At 51.8% G+C, this 18,766-nt stretch overlaps 1 protein-coding gene across 6 annotated transcripts; it reads left to right on the top strand.

Annotated features, from left to right (window-relative positions):
- The first annotated feature begins 2,317 nt into the window (after window positions 1–2,317).
- PTCH2 (patched 2) lies at window positions 2,318–17,764 on the top strand. 6 transcript variants are annotated; one of them, XM_015535407.2, is made up of 22 exons: window positions 2,318–2,631; window positions 3,078–3,270; window positions 9,175–9,364; window positions 9,471–9,540; window positions 9,731–9,822; window positions 10,443–10,638; window positions 11,229–11,350; window positions 11,499–11,646; window positions 11,726–11,857; window positions 11,948–12,103; window positions 12,188–12,280; window positions 12,619–12,744; window positions 12,837–12,955; window positions 13,070–13,418; window positions 13,565–13,877; window positions 13,968–14,110; window positions 14,197–14,377; window positions 14,508–14,788; window positions 14,898–15,035; window positions 16,247–16,389; window positions 16,474–16,573; window positions 16,983–17,764. In XM_015535407.2, the coding sequence occupies exons 1-22, from the start codon at window positions 2,560–2,562 to the stop codon at window positions 17,247–17,249; spliced, it is 3,624 nt and encodes a 1,207-aa protein (XP_015390893.2). In that variant the 5' UTR covers window positions 2,318–2,559; the 3' UTR covers window positions 17,250–17,764. The 6 variants fall into 6 exon arrangements, with proteins under 6 accessions (XP_015390893.2, XP_042852850.1, XP_042852851.1 ...); XM_042996916.1 differs by having other exon boundaries at window positions 12,837–13,418; XM_042996917.1 differs by having other exon boundaries at window positions 11,948–12,280; window positions 14,179–14,377; window positions 16,854–17,074.
- The last annotated feature ends 1,002 nt before the right edge of the window (window positions 17,765–18,766 follow it).

The following is an 18,766-nucleotide window of genomic DNA, read 5'->3' as shown; positions in this document are numbered from 1 at the left end:
TTCCCACCTCTCCCATCCAATCCAAGTTAAACCTCCCTGAGTATTCCAGCTCACAGTGTTTTCCCCTGTGGTCTCTGTGCTCCCTCTTAGACTATGAACTTCTAAAAAGCAGGTACCCTGCAACCCTAGAACTTAGCAAAGGGGTGGACACATAACAGACCTTAAAGGATGTTGTCTCAGTCAGTAATTAGATTTACTCCTTGGTGATAATGAATTTAATTAAATGGCTTTTCTCTTTTGTTATTCTTTGGGGAATTTCTCTGGTTTTAATCCAAAACACATTTCCAGGCCCAGTGGAAGTGACACTGAACCAGGCTGTTCCACAGTGAAGCAGGCTTCTTGTAGCGTAAAAAAGATGAGTTTCTACTTCCCTTCCTGTTCCCTGGGGTCTATGGCTTTAGGTTGCTCTGATTGAGCTCAGCTGCACTCAGGAAATCACTTTGTTGGGGAAAAGAAAGGTCATCTTGGAGCTTGGAGCAGCCAGAGGGCACTAGGCCCTGAGTTGGAATGGTTAGAACTGCAGACCAGTTTCTCCCACATTGGTCTTTGGAGTTTGGCAAGAAATTCTCCCAGCAGGCAAGCCCTGCCCTGGAAGCATCCACAGAAATGCTGGACTTCACCACAGTTGTTAGCAATGGTGGGCCTGTGGTGGAAGCAGAGTCCCAAGGCCCAGGCAATTACAAATCTTTCTCTATGGACTTTATGTCTTGTGGAGTCTGGTAAGAAGGAAGAAAGTCTCAAGAGCTACTTACAACAGAGCCTTTCTGCTTGAGTACCCAGCCATACTCAGCTGTTGCCCCAAGAGCAATCCAGGGGCCCATACAGCTAGTTTAGAGACTATTTCTATATCCAGAGAATTCCTGAGGATACATTTTCTTGGATCCTCCTATTCCACCATCTTCCATACACTTTCTTTATCCACAAGAGGATAACAGGGAAGAAGAAAGTGCTATGCACATATGCTGCTTTTTAATGCATAGTTACTACTTGGCCAACAGCATCATACATGTATTGATTCCTCCACTGGCATTTTGCTGGAAGAATGGACCAACAGATGTGGCAAACCAGTTAGGTGGTTCATCCCCTCAGTCTGAAATTTCCCTTTCCCCAGGACTGAGGCTCTGGAAATAATGTTAATTGACACGTTTTCAAAAAGCAGTTTGGCAATGTGTAGCAAGAGCCATAAAAATGTTCATGCTTTTTGACCCAACACCCTCACTTCTGGGAATCTGTCCTAAGGACATTCTCCAAATAATTGATACAAAGACTATGTAGTAACAATGTAATGTTAATGATGTAATGATAAACAAGTCTGGAAGAACTGACCAAGAAATTGGCGGGAGAGAGTAGTGGTTGTGTTAATGAGTTTATTGGAGATTATTTTTCTCTTTTCCAAACTTTACATGTTAGAATATCGATTTTACCCTCCTCTGCCACTCAGGGTTAATCATTCAGAAACCTGGCAGAAACGGTACTCAGGATAGTTGATGAAAGCTTAATAAAGGAACGATTCCGTTTCCAGTCCTTTCCACCCTGGTTTCTCCAACTCGCAGTGATTCACTCAACAATTGAGCACCTACTTATTGTCTAGTTATAAGGAGCACAATGAAAGAAGCAACTACATCAGGCAGAAGTGCGAATCAAGGAAGACTTCAAAGAGAGATGACCGATTCATGTTGTTTTGAAGGTTGTCTGCCAAGACAACAAGGCCACAACACGTACAAAGGCAGAAACGCCTGGAATAGCATGGTGCCTTTAGGAAATTACATGTAACTCTGTAGGGCTGGAAAGAACATCGGGTGGGTGTGAAGGAACTATGAGAGAGGCTTTAGTTAGATCATGCAGGGCTCCGCGCTCCAAAAGGGCTTTGTGTTCTAGAGCAATCATCAAATTTGCATTTTAGAGAGATAACTCTGGCTTCAGTGGAGAGTGGACTGAAAGGGGCAAGTGTGGAGGCAGAAAAGAGCGAAAAGGAGTCTTTGGGTCTTGGCGGGTCAGTCAGCAGATACCCTTTCTCAGCACTGGCGTGTCCTAGCTCATACTTGGCCAGCGCCGTGCGTCCTCGGGATCTCCCTCCCTGCTTCTCCCCCAGGGCCCCGCAGGCGGCTGGGGTAGCAAGGCGTGGGGTGGCCCTGCCTGGGTGGTCTCCTGCCCCGCCCCCACCCGCGGCGCCGTTGCCTAGCAGCAGATCCGGCCGCGCGGCTCCGAGTAATTTACGGATCCCTCAGCCAATGGGAGGGCGTCGTCCCGGCCCTCTCCCTTTTTCTGGGGCTAAGGACGCCTCCTCCTCACTGCGTTCTCCACCTCTTGCCGCGCGGCTTGTCGCGGGCCGGTAGCTCTGCCTGAACGCGGGACTGACTCCGGCACCCGCATCTCCTTGCGCTCATCCCCCTCACAGCCGCCGCTGCTCACCAGCATCCCACCCCTCACCCACGCCGCGTCTAAGCGGCCCCACTGAGTCCCGACGCCGGGCCCCGCAGTACAGGGGTACCAGGCCAGCCTATGGAGAATCCCAGATAACGCGAGTTGGGGGCGCCCACGCCCCCCATCCCCGCCAGCATGGCTCGGCCGCCGCCACTCCAGGAGCTGCCCCCTGTCTATACACCCCCAGCTCGAGCCGCATCACCCCAGGTGAGTGGAGTGGAAACGGGTTAGAAAGATTGGGACCAGGTCTAGAGACCCCAGGTCTGTCACTCAGCAAGGTGTGATGTCTCTAAAGTGCAGGGTGTTATTGCCCACCCCTTAAGGGTGTGTGTGCCTTTCTGTGTCTCCTCAACATCTGGCCGGTGAGAGTGTGTCTGGGTTTCACCTCTGTCCACCTGAAAAAAGATGTATGTATATGTATTCTACTCTCAGAAAAGGGGTCTGTGCCTTCCTTGGGGGTGTATTGGGTGGGTGTCAGGGAATAGAGTTAAATCTTTTCCAAGTTTGGGCCTGTGTCTCTGTAGATCCTACCTGTCCTGCATCCAGAAAGCAAGAAGCTAGGGCTTGGGCAGAGGGTGTACATAAGGAGAAAAAGGAAGGATTTCATGCATTGTTGCAGTAATGCCTGGCTGACCCTTCTCTTTCCATCCCAGATCCTAGCTGGGAGCCTAAAGGCTCCGCTCTGGCTTCGTGCTTACTTCCAGGGCCTGCTCTTCTCTCTGGGCTGCGGGATCCAGAGACACTGTGGCAAAGTGCTCTTCCTGGGCCTGTTGGCCTTTGGAGCCCTGGCACTGGGTCTCCGTGTGGCCATCATTGAGACAGACCTAGAACAGCTCTGGGTGGAAGGTGAGTTGTGGACACTAGTCATAGCTGCTTGGATATGGTGAGCCTAAGACAAGAACAGCGTGAGGAGCTGACTACTGAGTTCTAGTGGGCTTGGCTCTGGGTCTGGAAGGGGTACCTGTCTGCCAAAGCCTGGGCGTCTGGGAGCAGTGCTCCCTCCCACACCTGTAAATGGACATCTGCAGATGATGGAGTCCTGTGGATAGGTATATAGAATAGTTATCTGTGAGCATGTGTGTTTATTTAGCAATTATTGCCAACTTTTTATGTGTATTTTTTATGGCATGGCAGGGTTTGTAAAGGCAACCAAACTAAGACCCATCTTTCAGTAGCAAGGAAAGTAAAATATGTGTTAGGATGCAATATAATGTAGAGCAGAATGTGATTACATTGAATAAGAGAAGGCAAGGAGAGATCACACCTAACCAGGAGAATCTGGAAAATTAGAACTGGGTAGGGGAAACTGAGTAAATCATCTGGCAAGCCTCCATGGAGAGGTCCCATGCACCTAGGCCCCCTGCAATTAGTGGGAAAAAGCGGCACAGGGTCTGCACTTTGAGGCAGCAGTGGAGTCAGATGCAACCAAATCCTCACTTCCTAATGGAAGCATTAGATAAAGATGGTTTCTTATTAATAATTTTGGCATAACTCTTCTTTCCTGAGGCCTGGTTTCATATGTTAGCCCTTCAATAGAGTCAAACTCTTACCTGGTCTTTCCTGGGAAATTTGCATTTGTGGCCTCCCCCAAACCTCCCCCAGGCCTGGCCCACACCCAAAGGCAGGGCCAGGTTAGAGTCTCACACCCTTGAGTTATTTCAAACACTGGCAAGCCCTAGGATGCACAGCAGATGTTTCTTGGAGCCTGCCCGCCTGCCTGTTGGGCTCCCACACCCCATCCCCACCCTGCCCCAGCCCTCTGCAGGCTCACACATACATATACACTCTAGGCCAGCCCTGGGGTCCAGAGCAGATGTTTCTCTGTGCCTGCCTGCCTGCCCCCAGCCCCAGAACACACATGTGCATACACGCACATACACATACCCCCACCCACACACCACTGCTGCCTGGGTGGTCCCAAATGACTGTTGGATTTCCTGTTACAATAGAAGCTGTCTCTCCCCTCTTCCTCTTTCTCCATTTCCCAGAGCTTTCCCATCTAAACACTGCTTGAACCTCCATGTTCCTGTTCCTTATCTTCTCTCCTATTACTCCAGCACAGGACAAGCTAGATCCCACCAGATTTTTTATGCTGTTTGTGGAAGGGTGATATTAGAGGGTGGTATCCAATTCCTAGGGCTTTTTCCTTTATTTCAGAATCCTGCTGTGTCCTACATCAGCTAGAGCTGGGGGTGAGGTCAAAGCAATGATCCTGACCTGATCTTGTCTCTGTACATCTATAGTTGAGGCTTCTCCCAGCAATGCCCTAGGCAATGAGGAGCTGATCAAGGTGAGGACTGAAGAGTATTTCTCTATTCCTTTCCTGTTTTGCTAATACAGGAAGCAAAGAAAGAAGCAGGACACTCACTGGCTATCAGAGTTCTGGACCAGAGTTCAGGGTCCCTTACAATTTTGCCATGGTGAGAGACTTGGAAAATAACTTGTCCTTCCTGATCAACTTTAAAGCTAAAAGGCCCAGAGATAGATTGATCTCTAAAATAAAAAAACACAACACATAGCCCAACCAATACTTACAGGAACAGTGAGAGAGATGGTTTGAAATTGGAGCTATCCCTGAAAAGAAGGAACATGTAGCCATTCTATCTAGAAGGCAGGATGCAACATATCAATTGGTGGAACGACTATCCATTCAAAGACCCAAGGCTGAAACTTTGGGAGTCAGCCTCAGTTCTTCTTCCTTACCTAACTGGTTACTAAGCCAGCAAATTCTTCTTTGTTAACCTTTCTCATAACAGACTCTTCCTTTCCACCCATGTGGCCATTGCTCTAGATGAGGCCTTTCTCAGTCTCTGGTAGTGCACTCCTGATTGTATCATTTGATATGCTTTTAGCCACGTGAAAGAGAAAAAAAAAGGAAAGGAGGGTGGAGGAAGGAAGGAAGAAGATTGATTTATTATCCCTGTAACAAGAAATCTGGTAGTACACAGTAGAGAAGTTCCAGGATGGTTAATTCAAAACCTAAGGACATCAGTAAGGACACAGGTTCTTCCTGTCTTCTCCTCTGCCTTGTTCAGCATGTTGGCCTTTTGTCCTCAGGCTTACCACCTCCTTGTCCCAAGTGGCTATTGCAGTGTCAGAAAAGGGACGTCATCCCGTCCTGTCTGGGGGAAATTTTGGAAGTGGGGGAAATTTTACCAGAAGCCCCCCAGCTGACTTCTCATTTGGTCACTTTGGCAAGAACTGTGTAGCTTCATATGCCTAAACCCTTCACTTGGCAAAGACAATGGAATTACTGTGATTAACTGATCAAATTCCACCCCCCTGAGGCTGGGGAGGGATCCAGCTGCCCTGAATCACTGGGCCTTTCAGAGAATGGCCAACAAAATCAAAGTCTGTTAGAGAAGTGACCAATCTTCTGCAAGCCTCACCTTCAACTCTGCCTCTACACTGCCCTCCTGTGGTGTATATAAATCTGGCCAAGTCCATCCCCTGCTTAGAGTCCTTCCACCACTTTCTGTTAGGGTCTGGGGAGACTCCAGAATCCAGTTCCTTAGCACACATTCTAGGCCCTCGCAACCTAACTTGATTTCTTCTCTAGCATTGTCTCTCCTTCACTCAGCAATGCTGAGTCTTTGATAGTTCCCTACACATAACTTGGCCCAGAATGCCTTTTCCTGACCTTCTTCCCTGGCCAATTCCTATTCATTCACAGTTCAGCTCCAGAATGTATTGTTCAGTGATGAAAAAGGTCATTTCACTTCTCTGCTCAAAAGCTACCATGGCTCCCAGTTAACTCCAAGAAAGCCTATGTCTTTGCTTATAGGCCCTTGCATGGAGAATTTCTGGACCAAGGATTACGAACATTTCTCAGGGTCTGATACATATTACAATATTGCTTTCCCCCAAATATCATACCAAATTACACTTTGGTGGTAGGAAGAGTCCACTCCTGTAAGCCAGCAATGAGTGCTATCAATTTTTTTTTTTTATTTTTGCTAGTTTGATAGACAGTAATTTACTGTTGTTTTAATTCACACTTATAGGATTACATATAAGGTGGGTTCTTTTTCCATGCTGGCTAACCAGTTATATTCTCTCTTTTGTAAAGGCACAAAAGCATTCAACAGACTTGATTTTAACATCTCCTTCACCTTTTCTCCTACTTCCTCCCCATTCAATCTTTGTTACTCCAAGTTCTTTCTCGTTTTTCCCACAGTCTCTCTCCCATTTGGGAGAGTCCCACAGTCTCTCTCCCGGCAGCTATTAAATAACAATTCCTTGTCTGTACCTGCTATGTGTTGGGCAGTTAGTGCTTTGCCTGCATTGATTCTAATTCTACCAAGGTAGGCATTGTCCCCACTTGACAGATGAGGAAACTGAGGGTCAGAGAGACTAAGTAATTTTCCCAAAGCACAGACTAAGTGTCAGAGCCAAGGCTCAAACCTAGGTCTGTACAGAGTTTCCAGGCTCTCCCTTCCACCTGCTGTCTCTTCTTGCCCACACAATACATCCCAGTTCATCTGTCCTCATGTCTATCATCATCATTGTTGTCAGCAGAAGTTTACCTTTTGCTTTTCCTCATTTTTTCTTAGGATTCCTTATTTTCTTTGATGTTATGCTTTACATTGCCAGTATTTCTCTTGCTTTCTTTTTTTTTTTTTTAATTTTTTTTTAACATTTATTTTATTTTTGAGACAGAGAGAGACAGAGCATGAACGGGGGAGGGGCAGAGAAAGGGAGACACAGAATCGGAAGCAGGCTCCAGGCTCTGAGCCATCAGCCCAGAGCCCGACGCGGGGCTCGAACTCTCAGACCGTGAGATCGTGACCTGAGCTGAAGTCGGACGCTCAACCAACTGAGCCACCCAGGCGCCCCTCTTTTTTTTTTTTTTTAAGTTTATTTGAGAAAGAGTAAGTGAGCAGGGGAGGGGCAGAGAGAGAGGGAGAGGGAGAGGGGGAGAGAGAGAGAGAGAGAGAGAGAGAGAGAGAGAGAGAATCCCAAGCAGGCTCCACGCTGTCAGCACAGAGTCCGATACAGGGCTAGAACTCACAAACTGTGAGATCATGACCTGGAGCCGAAACCAAAAGTTGGATGGACTGAGCCACCCAGGCACCCCTCTCTTGCTTTCTTGATAGCCCTCTCTGGGTTCCTTCCTTCTCCTGTGCCTCCCTCCCCTCAGCAAACTCACTTACTATGAAGAGCTTATTTTTGTCCCCTCCTGTCCCTCCTTGTAGCAGGTTTGGCCTAAGCCTGGTGAAATAAACACTGTAGTACAGTACAGGCCTGGGGAGGAAGGAGAGTCAGAAAAGGAAGAAAAATATGTGGAAGCAGGCAGCATGGCTATGGGAGGCTACATTCGTGAGAGAGGGCCAGGAATGTGATTTGAGTGAGAAAATGTGAGCAGATGGGCAAATCTGTGTTGGGGGCTTGCTACTAAGGGTTTGGGACTCTCATGAGTAAGGAGATTATATGGGTTTGAAAAAGAGATTGGGAGGGACACCTGCGTGGCTCAGTGGGTTAAGCATCCAACTCAAATTCAGCTCAGGTCATGATCCCAGGGTGGTGGGATCCATGCTGACAGGGCGGAGCCTGCTTGGGATTCTTTCTCTCCCTCTGCATGCCCCCACCCTGCCCCAATGTGAGCACATAGGCACTCTCACACACTCTCTCTGTCTAAATAAAGCAAAAAAGAAAAAGAGATGGGGGACCACGATGATCACCGATGGGGCTGGAGCCTCAGAGAAGATATACATGTGGGCCCCAGGAATGGCAATGACCAACAGGCAGAGGTCCTGGACAGGTGGAAGCAGAACTGGGCCTAAGCCCAGACCAAGTCCATAAAGCCTCAGGAGTGATTTGGCACTTGCCCTTGCCCTCCTCCAAACCACAGGCAGGCCATATCCCCTCACAGCACCCCTCCCCTGCTAGGCCCCAGTTATAGACCATGACTCTGTGGCCAGTACAATGCTGGACTTGAGGGTTGCCAAGATCAAGGAAACTAAGGCAGGCCTGGCGCTGGGTCTCCCTGTTGCCTGGACAGTGAGACTGGCGAAAGGGATCTGAGAACGTTTTCTTCCCCTTGGTCCATGTTGCTGTCACCTCTGCCAGGGTACGTGAGCTGATTCCAGGTACTTCTTGCATGAGTGGAAGCAGTATGTTGACAGCATCACACTGAAAGACTATCTGATCCTCCCTCTCACCTGTGCCACCACAGGGCCCATTATTACCAGGCACTTCCATCCCCACCCTCTTGGCAGAACAATTTGCAAAAAGATGTATGGCTATAAAGCATTGCCTGGGACAACCTGAACTAAGAACCAGTCCTAGCACTAGATCTGTTCTTTTAGAAGACCCTCCCAATGGCAACCTCTCTATTGGTCCCTTTTGTCCCTCCTTGTCTTCCTTACCAGAGCAGAGAGGGACTGACTGAGGGCTCCTTTACCAGGATACCTCCAAAACCCCAGCCCCGACTCAACTCATACTGACCTCTCATTTTGAAGTTATTTGCTCCAAACCTAGCCAACCTGATTCATGCTTAAATCTTAGACAACACAAGAATTCCATAGAGCCATACAACTGAGGTCTCTCACTTCCCTGCAAAGCTCCAGATTCCAGCCAGAGGGCCAGGAGCCTGTGGAGTCAGAATGGCCATCAGGGGAAAAGTAGGGGCTCCTTTCAGAGCACTTCTCCCACTTTTCCTGGGAAGCCTCAGCAGGCTAGGGTCCCACATTCCCCAGAGCTCCAATCCACTAAAGCTCTTTTCCCCAGCTTTCTCTCTGTCTCTGGCAGTGGGCAGCCGGGTGAGCCAGGAGTTGCATTACACCAAGGAGAAGCTGGGGGAGGAGGCTGCATACACCTCCCAGATGTTGATACAGACCCCACACCAGGAGGGGGAGAACATCCTCACGCCTGAGGCACTGGGCCTCCACCTCCAGGCAGCCCTTGCAGCCAGTAAAGTGCAAGTATCACTCTATGGAAAGTGAGTCTGGCTGAGTCCCTGAGCAGCTGGGAGTGAGGCATGCTGTGGCAGAGCTGGCATGGGAATCTCCCTTTTCTGCTGATCTCTTGTGCCCTGGCTATTCCAGGTCCTGGGATTTGAATAAAATCTGCTACAAGTCAGGAATTCCGCTAATTGAAAATGGAATGATTGAGCGGGTGAGTACCCTGAGCTGTTCTTTGAGATGGGGTCAAGGTGGAACCTTTTCTGCAGCAGGGGAAGGTTCTCGGAGATGGGGAGGCTAAAAGTCAGGAGGGGAGGGGAGGGGGTTGCAGAGGGCATTCTACAGAGATTGTGGAGAAAGGAGCCCAGGGACAGGACTGATGTGGCCTGGGATGTCCCTGGCAGATGATTGAGAAGCTGTTTCCGTGCGTGATCCTCACCCCCCTCGACTGCTTCTGGGAGGGAGCCAAACTCCAAGGGGGCTCTGCCTACTTGCCGTGAGTGCCACCACAGCTGCTCCCAGGCCCTGCTTCCTAGGCCGGGACTTTCCCAGCAGAAGAGAGGGTGGGAGTAAAGATGATAATCAAAACCTTACTAAGGGCCTAAACTACCTGTCAGGCCAGGGCCAGACTGCCCCAGGGCTCTCTCCACATCCCCCTTCTCCTTTCCTCTGAAGGAAAGGCAAACTGGCCTTATTTAGACAAAACAGAACAAAGATCTGAATGGAGAAAAAAAGATCCCCAGAAAGAGACTTTGCACGGGAGAGTTAACTAGGTATCAGCTAAGCTGTTGCCAGACTAAAAAGAAAACCTGTTACAGGCAGGTGCTCATATGGTTATGTATTAGAACCAAAGATAGATGCCTGGGAAGGGACTCAGTGGGGCTTTTTCTTGGCCTTGTCCATGTATTAAGTACTATCTGTCCTCCATCTCACTGCAGCAACCTGGTAAGCTGGTGTAGCCTGGGAGCTCTGGGAGGCTCAACATTGCACACCCTTCATATGGAGGGACAAATGAACAGCTAGGAGGAGGGTAGGGTACAGCAGGGGTCCCCTAGCAGCATTTTGGAGGGAGGGAATTGATCCTTTATCCTCACCAACCATGGGCTCTCCCCTCAGTGGTCGTCCTGACATCCAGTGGACCAACCTGGATCCAGAGCAGCTGCTCAAGGAGCTGGGCCCTTTTGCCTCCCTTGAGGGCTTCCGGGAGCTGTTAGACAAGGCACAGGTGGGCCAGGCCTATGTGGGGCGGCCCTGTCTGCACCCTGATGACCTCCACTGCCCACCTACTGCCCCTAACCATCACAGCAAGCAGGTGGGTTCCAGCCGGGTTTGCCAGGGAAAGGCTATTTTTCTTCCCTTTTCCCTCCTCATATGTTCTGAGAGAGCAGATTGTGCTCTGTCTCCCATTTTCTGGACATCGTTACCCTGCCCTCACTGGGCTAGATACCTGAATACCCTTTCCATTCGGTTCTCCTAAGGGACCTTCAAGTGGTATATGAATCCCTTGGTCCTTTTCTAAGCCCAGAAAACCTGGACTTCATCAAAATAGATTTGTACAGAGAAACTGAGGACCAATTAGCTAACCACAAGTATCATACCTAGTTTCCTGAGTGTCTCTGTGGCCCTGTGAATGTGAACCTTTTTCCAAAACCCACCAAAGTTACTCCAGCGCTTCCCAGAAGCCTATTTCCAGGCCTCTTCTCCCTCTTGTGGCCTCCTCTCTGCAGGATAATAGCTGTTCACTATTAGGCAAGAGACTCAGAGTAGGCAAGAAACTCAGGAGAATACTTATCTACACTTCAGGCTATGGAACCCCATGGCAGGCATGGTTCCAGCCCAGGGACCCTGAGTTACCCAGAGCCAGAGCCTTGAATAATAAACCCCCCTCCTGTCCCCCTCTAGGCTCCCAATGTGGCTCAGGAGTTGAACGGTGGCTGCCATGGCTTCTCCCACAAGTTCATGCACTGGCAGGAGGAACTGCTGCTGGGGGGCATGGCCAGAGACGCCCAAGGACAGCTGCTAAGGTAGGGCCTTCATGGGGCCTGGTAAGGGGGCCCCAGGCATGGGAATCCACACTCTGATTCTAGGCGGCTCTGGCAAAACCCCCCTGTACAGCTCCTGCTGGGCGTTCAGGCCAGCTCTGCCCCCCAACTCTCCTCTACCCCTCACCAGGGCAGAAGCCCTACAGAGCACCTTCTTGCTGATGAGTCCCCGCCAGCTGTATGAGCACTTCCGAGGCGACTACCAGACACACGACATCGGCTGGAGCGAGGAGCAGGCTGGCACAGTGCTGAGGGCCTGGCAGCGGCGCTTTGTGCAGGTCGGTGTGCAGAAGGGCAAGGGCGGCGCCCTGAGGCCGCTCCCTCCTCCTGCCCCTCAGATCCACCCTGTCTCTCCAGCTGGCCCAGGAGGCCCTGCCTCAGAATTCATCCCAGCAGATCCACGCCTTCTCCTCCACCACCCTGGATGACATCCTGCACGCTTTCTCTGAAGTCAGTGCTGCCCGTGTGGTGGGAGGCTATCTGCTCATGGTGGGTCCTGCTCCCGGCACCTTACCCCACCCTCTGCCCGGTGCTCAGCCAGGAAGCTGCTTTCCAAGACTGTGCCCTCCTTCCCCACAGCTAGCCTATGCCTGTGTGACGATGCTGCGCTGGGACTGTGCCCAGTCCCAGGGTGCTGTAGGCCTTGCAGGGGTGCTGCTGGTAGCCCTGGCAGTGGCCTCGGGCCTTGGGCTCTGTGCCCTGCTTGGCATCGCCTTCAACGCTGCCACTACCCAGGTACACCAGGACTACAGGGCACACTTGGGGTCCACAGTCCAGGCTCCTCAGTTCCTCCAGCTGCCCACCCCTGTGCCCCTCCAGGTGCTGCCCTTCTTGGCACTGGGCATCGGTGTGGATGACATATTCCTGCTGGCACATGCCTTCACAGAGGCTCCACCTGGCACCCCTCTCCAGGTGAGGCCTCGTTCTCCAGCCTGGGCTCATCTGAAGCGGTTTAGCATAGGGTTAAGAGCCTCTTGGCTTAGGTGGCCTTGGGCTGGTAATTAACCTGTCTGTGCCTCAGTTTTCCTCATCTGTAAACGGGGGTAATAATAGTGCTGGTGTCGTGAGGGTTGTTGTGAGGATTGGTGATAACTCAGGTTGAGTGCTTAGAACAGTGTGCATGACACGTGTACGGTACTCAATACCTGTTAGCTGCCGTGTGGTTATTGTCCCTCCTCTGCCATCCCAAGCTCCCAAGCTTCCCCTTCGCTCTACCTTGAAGACCCATGGCTCCTCCCCTGTCCTGGCAGGAGCGCACAGGCGAGTGTCTGCGGCGCACAGGTACCAGCGTCGCACTCACATCCATCAACCACATGGTTGCCTTCTTCATGGCTGCCCTAGTTCCCATCCCTGCACTGCGGGCCTTCTCTTTGCAGGTGAGGCCTCAGGAACAGGGCCCAGGCTCAGGGTGAGCATGAAGCGGGGGCATGCTTCTTCAGCCTTTGTGTCCCTCTTGTCCATCCCCCAGGCGGCCATAGTGGTTGGCTGCAACTTTGCAGCCGTGATGCTTGTCTTCCCGGCGGTCCTCAGCCTAGACCTGCATCGGCGCCACTGCCAGCGCCTCGACGTGCTCTGCTGTTTCTCCAGGTACCGTCCCTGCATCCCCACCCCACCAGGCCTCATCTCCTCGGGCCCCATCACTTCCTGTCCCCCCACCAGCATTTCCACAGACCTGCCACCCCCACTCTCTGCCTCTTCCAGCCCCTGCTCTGCCCGCGTGATTCAGATTCTGCCCCAGGAACTAGGGGATAGGACAGTACCAGTGGGCATTGCCCACCTGACTGCCACAGTTCAAGCCTTTGCCCACTGTGAAGCTAGCAGCCAGCATGTCGTCACCATCCTGCCTCCCCGGGCCCACTTGGTGCCCCCACCTTCTGACCCACTGGGCTCTGAGCTCTTCAGCCCAGGAGGGTCCACACGGGACCTTCTAGGCCAAGAGGAGGGGACAAGGCAAAAGGCAACCTGCAATTCCCTGCCCTGTGCCCGCTGGAATCTCGCTCATTTCGCCCGCTATCATTTCGCACCCTTGCTGCTCCAGTCACACAGCAAGGTAAGACTCTAGGCCTGGAGAAGCTGGGGTGCACCAGCACAGAGACTTAAGTGTCTCTGGGCCCCAAGAAGGGTAGGCGGCCCATGCCACCTCCTGAGGGCTGGGGCACATCCCTGGGCCTCCAGCTTAGTTGCCATTTCCCACAGGCCATGGTGCTGGTGCTCTTTGGGGCTCTTCTGGGCCTGAGCCTCTACGGAGCAACCTTGGTGCAGGATGGGCTGGCCCTGACAGATGTGGTGCCTCGGGGCACCAAGGAGCATGCCTTCCTGAGCGCCCAGCTCAGGTACTTCTCCCTGTACGAGGTGGCCCTGGTGACACAGGGTGGCTTTGACTACGCCCACTCCCAACGCGCCCTCTTTGATCTGCACCAGCGCTTCAGTTCTCTCAAGGCCGTGCTGCCCCCGCCTGCCACCCAGGCGCCCCGCACCTGGCTGCACTATTACCGCAACTGGCTACAGGGTAAGAGGCAAGGAAACTGAAAGGGGTGCTGCTGCGGGCAGAAGCCCCCAGGGCTGCAGGCTGACTGTACCCTACCTTGTTCTCCCCTAGGAATCCAGGCCGCGTTTGACCAGGACTGGGCTTCTGGGCGCATTACCCGCCACTCGTGCCGCAATGGCTCTGAGGATGGGGCCCTGGCCTACAAGCTGCTCATCCAGACCGGGGATGCCCAAGAGCCTCTGGATTTCAGCCAGGTTGGAAGGGGGCTGGAAGGGTCAGGAAGCACAGAGAGGCTCTAGGCCTTACGGGCCCAGGCCTTCAGCTCTCTCTGCCTCTGCAGTTGACCACAAGGAAGCTAGTAGATAAGGAGGGGCTGATCCCACCCGAACTCTTCTACGTGGGGCTGACCATGTGGGTAAGCAGTGACCCACTGGGCCTGGCAGCCTCACAGGCCAACTTCTACCCCCCACCTCCCGAGTGGCTGCACGACAAGTATGACACTACGGGGGAGAACCTTCGCAGTGAGTCTGGGGGGAAGCCCAACAAGAGCCTCAGCCTGGGCCCACACAGGCCCTATCCTAAGGCCCTGCCCTCTCCTCCTTGTGCTCACTGGCCACCCCTCCTCTCCCTGCTGCTCCCTACCCTCCACAGTCCCGGCGGCCCAGCCCCTGGAATTTGCCCAGTTCCCCTTCCTACTGCATGGCCTCCAGAAGACTGCGGACTTCGTGGAGGCCATTGAGGGGGCCCGAGCAGCGTGCACCGAGGCAGGCCGGGCTGGGGTGCGTGCCTACCCCAGTGGCTCCCCCTTCCTCTTCTGGGAGCAGTATCTGGGCCTGCGGCGCTACTTTTTGCTGGCTATCTGCATCCTGCTGGTATGCACTTTCCTCGTCTGTGCCCTGCTGCTGCTCAATCCCTGGACAGCTGGTCTCATAGTGAGTCCTTTCAGGGATGGGGCAAGAGAGACCCATGGCTCCCCACCCCTGTCCTGCCCAGCCCGTCATCCCTTCTCCCAGGAGCCTGAGTGAGCCCTGCCTTCCCCAGGTACTGGTCCTGGCGATGATGACTGTGGAGCTCTTTGGCATCATGGGTTTCCTGGGCATCAAACTGAGTGCCATCCCCGTGGTGATCCTGGTGGCCTCTGTAGGCATTGGTGTCGAGTTCACAGTCCATGTGGCTCTGGTGAGCACAGGCACTGGGGGATGGGTGGGCCAGCTGATTCAGTGTCAGGCATACTATTTAAGGATTGGTTTCAAAGCCTTGTTTGGACGCAAAAAAAAAAAAAAATTGGGGATACAGGGGCGCCTGGCTGGCTCAGTCCATACAGCATGGGACTCTTGATCTCAGGGATGTGAGTTTGAACCCCACACTGGGTATAGAGATTACATACATACATACATACATACACACACAAACCAACTTACAAGAAGAGTTGGGGATATAATATCAGTACAGACAGCCTTTACCTTCAAGGAGCTTATATTCTAAAGGGTAGAGATAAACAATAAACATGTAAACAACGAAATAAGCAGTCATTTCAGCAGAGAGGATGGGACAAAGGCCTGACCAAAGTAGGGACAGAATGGAAAGTGAGAAAACAGGAACCAACAATTCTTTTGGATGGCTTTACCGTGAAGGGATCAGAGAAATGGGGGGTGGTAGCTGGATGGCAATGTGGGGCAAATGAAGGATTCTTCCAAGAAAAAGATGGTAGAAGTGAGATAGGCTCAGCCTCTCCCAAAGCTCTGTGTTCTCTGGCAGAGGAGGAGTGGGAGCAGAGGTGGGGGGCCACAGACCAGCTGTGGTTAGACCCCACAGACAGCTCCCTTTTTTCCACCATAATAGCCCTGTTATTATTCTGATTGTAAGAACAATATATAAGAACCTTGAAGGAGGGAAAAGTCAGCACGCAGAGAGGTACAAAGAAAGAATTAGAAATCCTCTGAAATCCCATCCAAACAAGTAACTGTGACCATTTGGTGTCCATCCGTCTGGACCCAGGATCAGCAAACTTTCTGTAAAGAGCCAGACAGGAAATATTTTAGGCTTGGCAGGTCACAGTGTCTCTGTAGAAGTTCTGCAGAGGTAGCACTAAAGCAGCCATAGATATATGTAAATGAGTGGGCGTGGCGGTGTTTCAACTAAACTTTATTTACAAAAACAGGTGACAGGCTCTGTTTGCCAACGATTTTAGACATCTCTGTGTCTCACCAGACGTATGTATACAGTGTTACTTAAATAGACTCATGCAAAAATAAATAAATAGACCCATGCATACTTCCTGGATAGTTTCCAGGAGCTCAGTTTACCTGACCTGTGAGCCCTAGGGACAGATGAGAAGTTGAGGGCATGGCTGGCCAATGAGCAGCTATAGGGCCTCCTTTCTCCCCCAGGGCTTCCTGACCACCCAGGGTAGCCGGAACCTGCGGGCTGCCTGTGCCCTAGAGCACACATTTGCTCCGGTGACCGATGGGGCCGTCTCCACATTGCTGGGTCTGCTTATGCTTGCTGGTTCGAACTTTGACTTCATCATAAGGTAGGGGAGGCATGGGGCAAGGAGGTAGGGCCTGCCTGTACTGGCCACAGGGGCTACCCAGGCTGACCACTTACCTCCACACAGGTACTTTTTCGTGGTGCTGACAGTGCTCACACTCCTGGGCCTCCTCCATGGGCTCATGCTGCTGCCTGTGCTGCTGTCCATCCTGGGCCCCCCACCAGAGGTGACCATACCCTCCCCCTGCTTCCAGCCCAGGGGATGGGGTGGGATAGGCAAGGGAAGAGACGGAGCCAGGACAAAATCTCATTGGCCAAAAGACAGGGCTCAACTCACAAGGACCCTCCCCCTGAGGTCAACCAAAGGTGGCAGCCTCTCCCTTTGCCCAAACACCATGCCCCTGTCCCTCAACTTTTCTGGCTACTTTATGGGACCCACCTTAGTGTTTAGGGTCAAGAGCAACGTGCAGAGTTCGTCCCAGGCCTTGACATCCTGTCCCTTGTCAGCTCTTATTTGCTGCTGGAAGCCAACAAGGGCCACAACTTCCCAACAATCAGAGTGATGCACCAGTGAGCTGCTGAAGGGGACTGAGGTCCTGGTACCCCTGGGCTCACTGGGAGTGGTGTCTCCCCCAGGTGGTACAGATATACAAGGAGAGCCCAGAGGTCCTCAGCCCTCCAGCTCCACGGGAAGGAGGACTCAGGTGGGGGTTGTCCCCCACCCTGCCCCAGAGCTTTGCCAGAGTGACTACCTCCATGACAGTGGCCCTCCACCCACCCCCACTGCCTGGTGCCTACATCCACCCAGCCTCTGATGAACCCACTTGGTCCCCTGTTGCCACACCAGCTGCCAGCGGCTCCAACAACCTCAGTTCTAGGGGACCATGCCCAGCCACTGGGTGATAGAGCACCTGAAACATGGAGACCCTGCTTGGGTCACATGAAGTCACTGGGAAGCAGTGGGTGGGTTATTGAATGCAGGACAGACACCTGGAGAGCCCTGCTGCTGCTGTCTGCCTGCGTTCCCTTTCCTGCCTCAGCCATCACAGACCTCCCTGATACCCATGCAAAACCAGCACCCTCTGGGCTGGGAGAACAGCCTTGCACACCTGGTTCTGTGTTTGTGCCTTTCTGCGTGGGGGTAGAAGCCAGCACCTCAGGCTGCGGTTCATCCCTTTTCTCCCCGCCCTCCCATGTGCTACTGGCCCCTCGCAGGCCAAGCCTGGGGGATCCTCTAGTACCCTTTGCTAGTCCTGGCCCCCCACTGCTTGGTAACTCCTGAGTAGGCCGTCTGTATCTGCCCTCCTTCTACCACGTAAATTATTTATATGAAGATGTTTATTTTTGTAGTTTGTATAGATTTTAGCTATGCTGAAAGTTTTATTTTTAAAGAGTGAAATATATTCTATATGAACTCATCTCAAATGACTTTGGTGCTTTTCTTTCAAACAAACTTGGGAGTTTGCAACTAGAGGTATCATGGTCTAAGTTCCTGGGGCTACTCTAGTCCTGAAACGGAAGGGCCCCCAGGTTCTAAATTTTTGTCACGTAATGTTGGTCTATTTATTCACCTGGCAAGTGAAGGTCATATTCAACAAATATACTGTGGTCATATAGTTGGTAACAGGACCTGGGGTAAGTGCTTAGTATACCAAATGATACAAATGTTTTTGGTGACACTGCTGTGTGGCTTTCAGAGCCATCATAATCTAGCCCTGCACACCTCTCTGTTTCAGCAGCATGGTGGGGGGTGGGGGGTGGGGGGGTGGGCAGGGGCAGAGCCATGCTACAGGTAGAAGGTAAAATGGAAGCAGATAGAGAAAGTAGCCAACTGAAACAGATGGGAATAGCAAGGTCTGGGGAGACATTTTAGGAGTTTATGTCTAGACCATCTTCCAAGGCAAGAGGCCTCTGCAAATCAGCAGCCTGGTGCCCCAGAGGCACCTTTGGCCAGACAGCCAGGGGATCCACAGGGGGAACTGTCCAGAAACTGAGATTGTGCTAGTGGCCAGTGAGGTGCTATAGTTAAGCTATCTGTTCTGTTCTTATACAGAGGGCTAGAAGATTCTGGCCACACTTCTGGGCTAGATTACAGCACCTCACCCTATGAGGTGAGGGAGGTCTTTTATTATCCTTCCTCAAACTATTCCAGGTCTCAGTCTCAAGTGATACAAATATGCACAGTGGGTTCCAGCCACTCACCAGGAACAACCCCACCTTAAGAGCACTGCCTTCTTATACCTCACCCACCAGGCTAAAGGCCAGAAAATCATGTTCTGACTAAATATAAAATAAATTCATTTAATTAAATACATGAACAAACCTATAGCAGTTGAATCAACACTAACATAAATACCTAAAAAGACCTTGAGTAGTTGGCTTTGAACCTAAAATAGGGGGTGCAAGGGATGGAGGCTGGA

Source organism: Panthera tigris, chromosome C1 (genome assembly GCF_018350195.1).
Source record: "Panthera tigris isolate Pti1 chromosome C1, P.tigris_Pti1_mat1.1, whole genome shotgun sequence".
NCBI classification, from domain to species: Eukaryota; Metazoa; Chordata; class Mammalia; order Carnivora; family Felidae; genus Panthera; species Panthera tigris.
Note: the sequence above shows the minus strand (reverse complement) of the source record. Positions and strands in the feature narration are given on the sequence as shown.

Coding starts and splice junctions, on each gene's coding strand:
- PTCH2 (XM_042996916.1), top strand. CDS start 2,560: ATGGCTCGGCCGCCGCCACTCCAGGAGCTGCCCCCTGTCTATACACCC. Junction 14,111..14,196: donor AGCCTCTGGATTTCAGCCAG/GTTGGAAGGGGG, acceptor CTGCCTCTGCAG/TTGACCACAAGGAAGCTAGT. Junction 16,390..16,473: donor AACTTTGACTTCATCATAAG/GTAGGGGAGGCA, acceptor ACCTCCACACAG/GTACTTTTTCGTGGTGCTGA.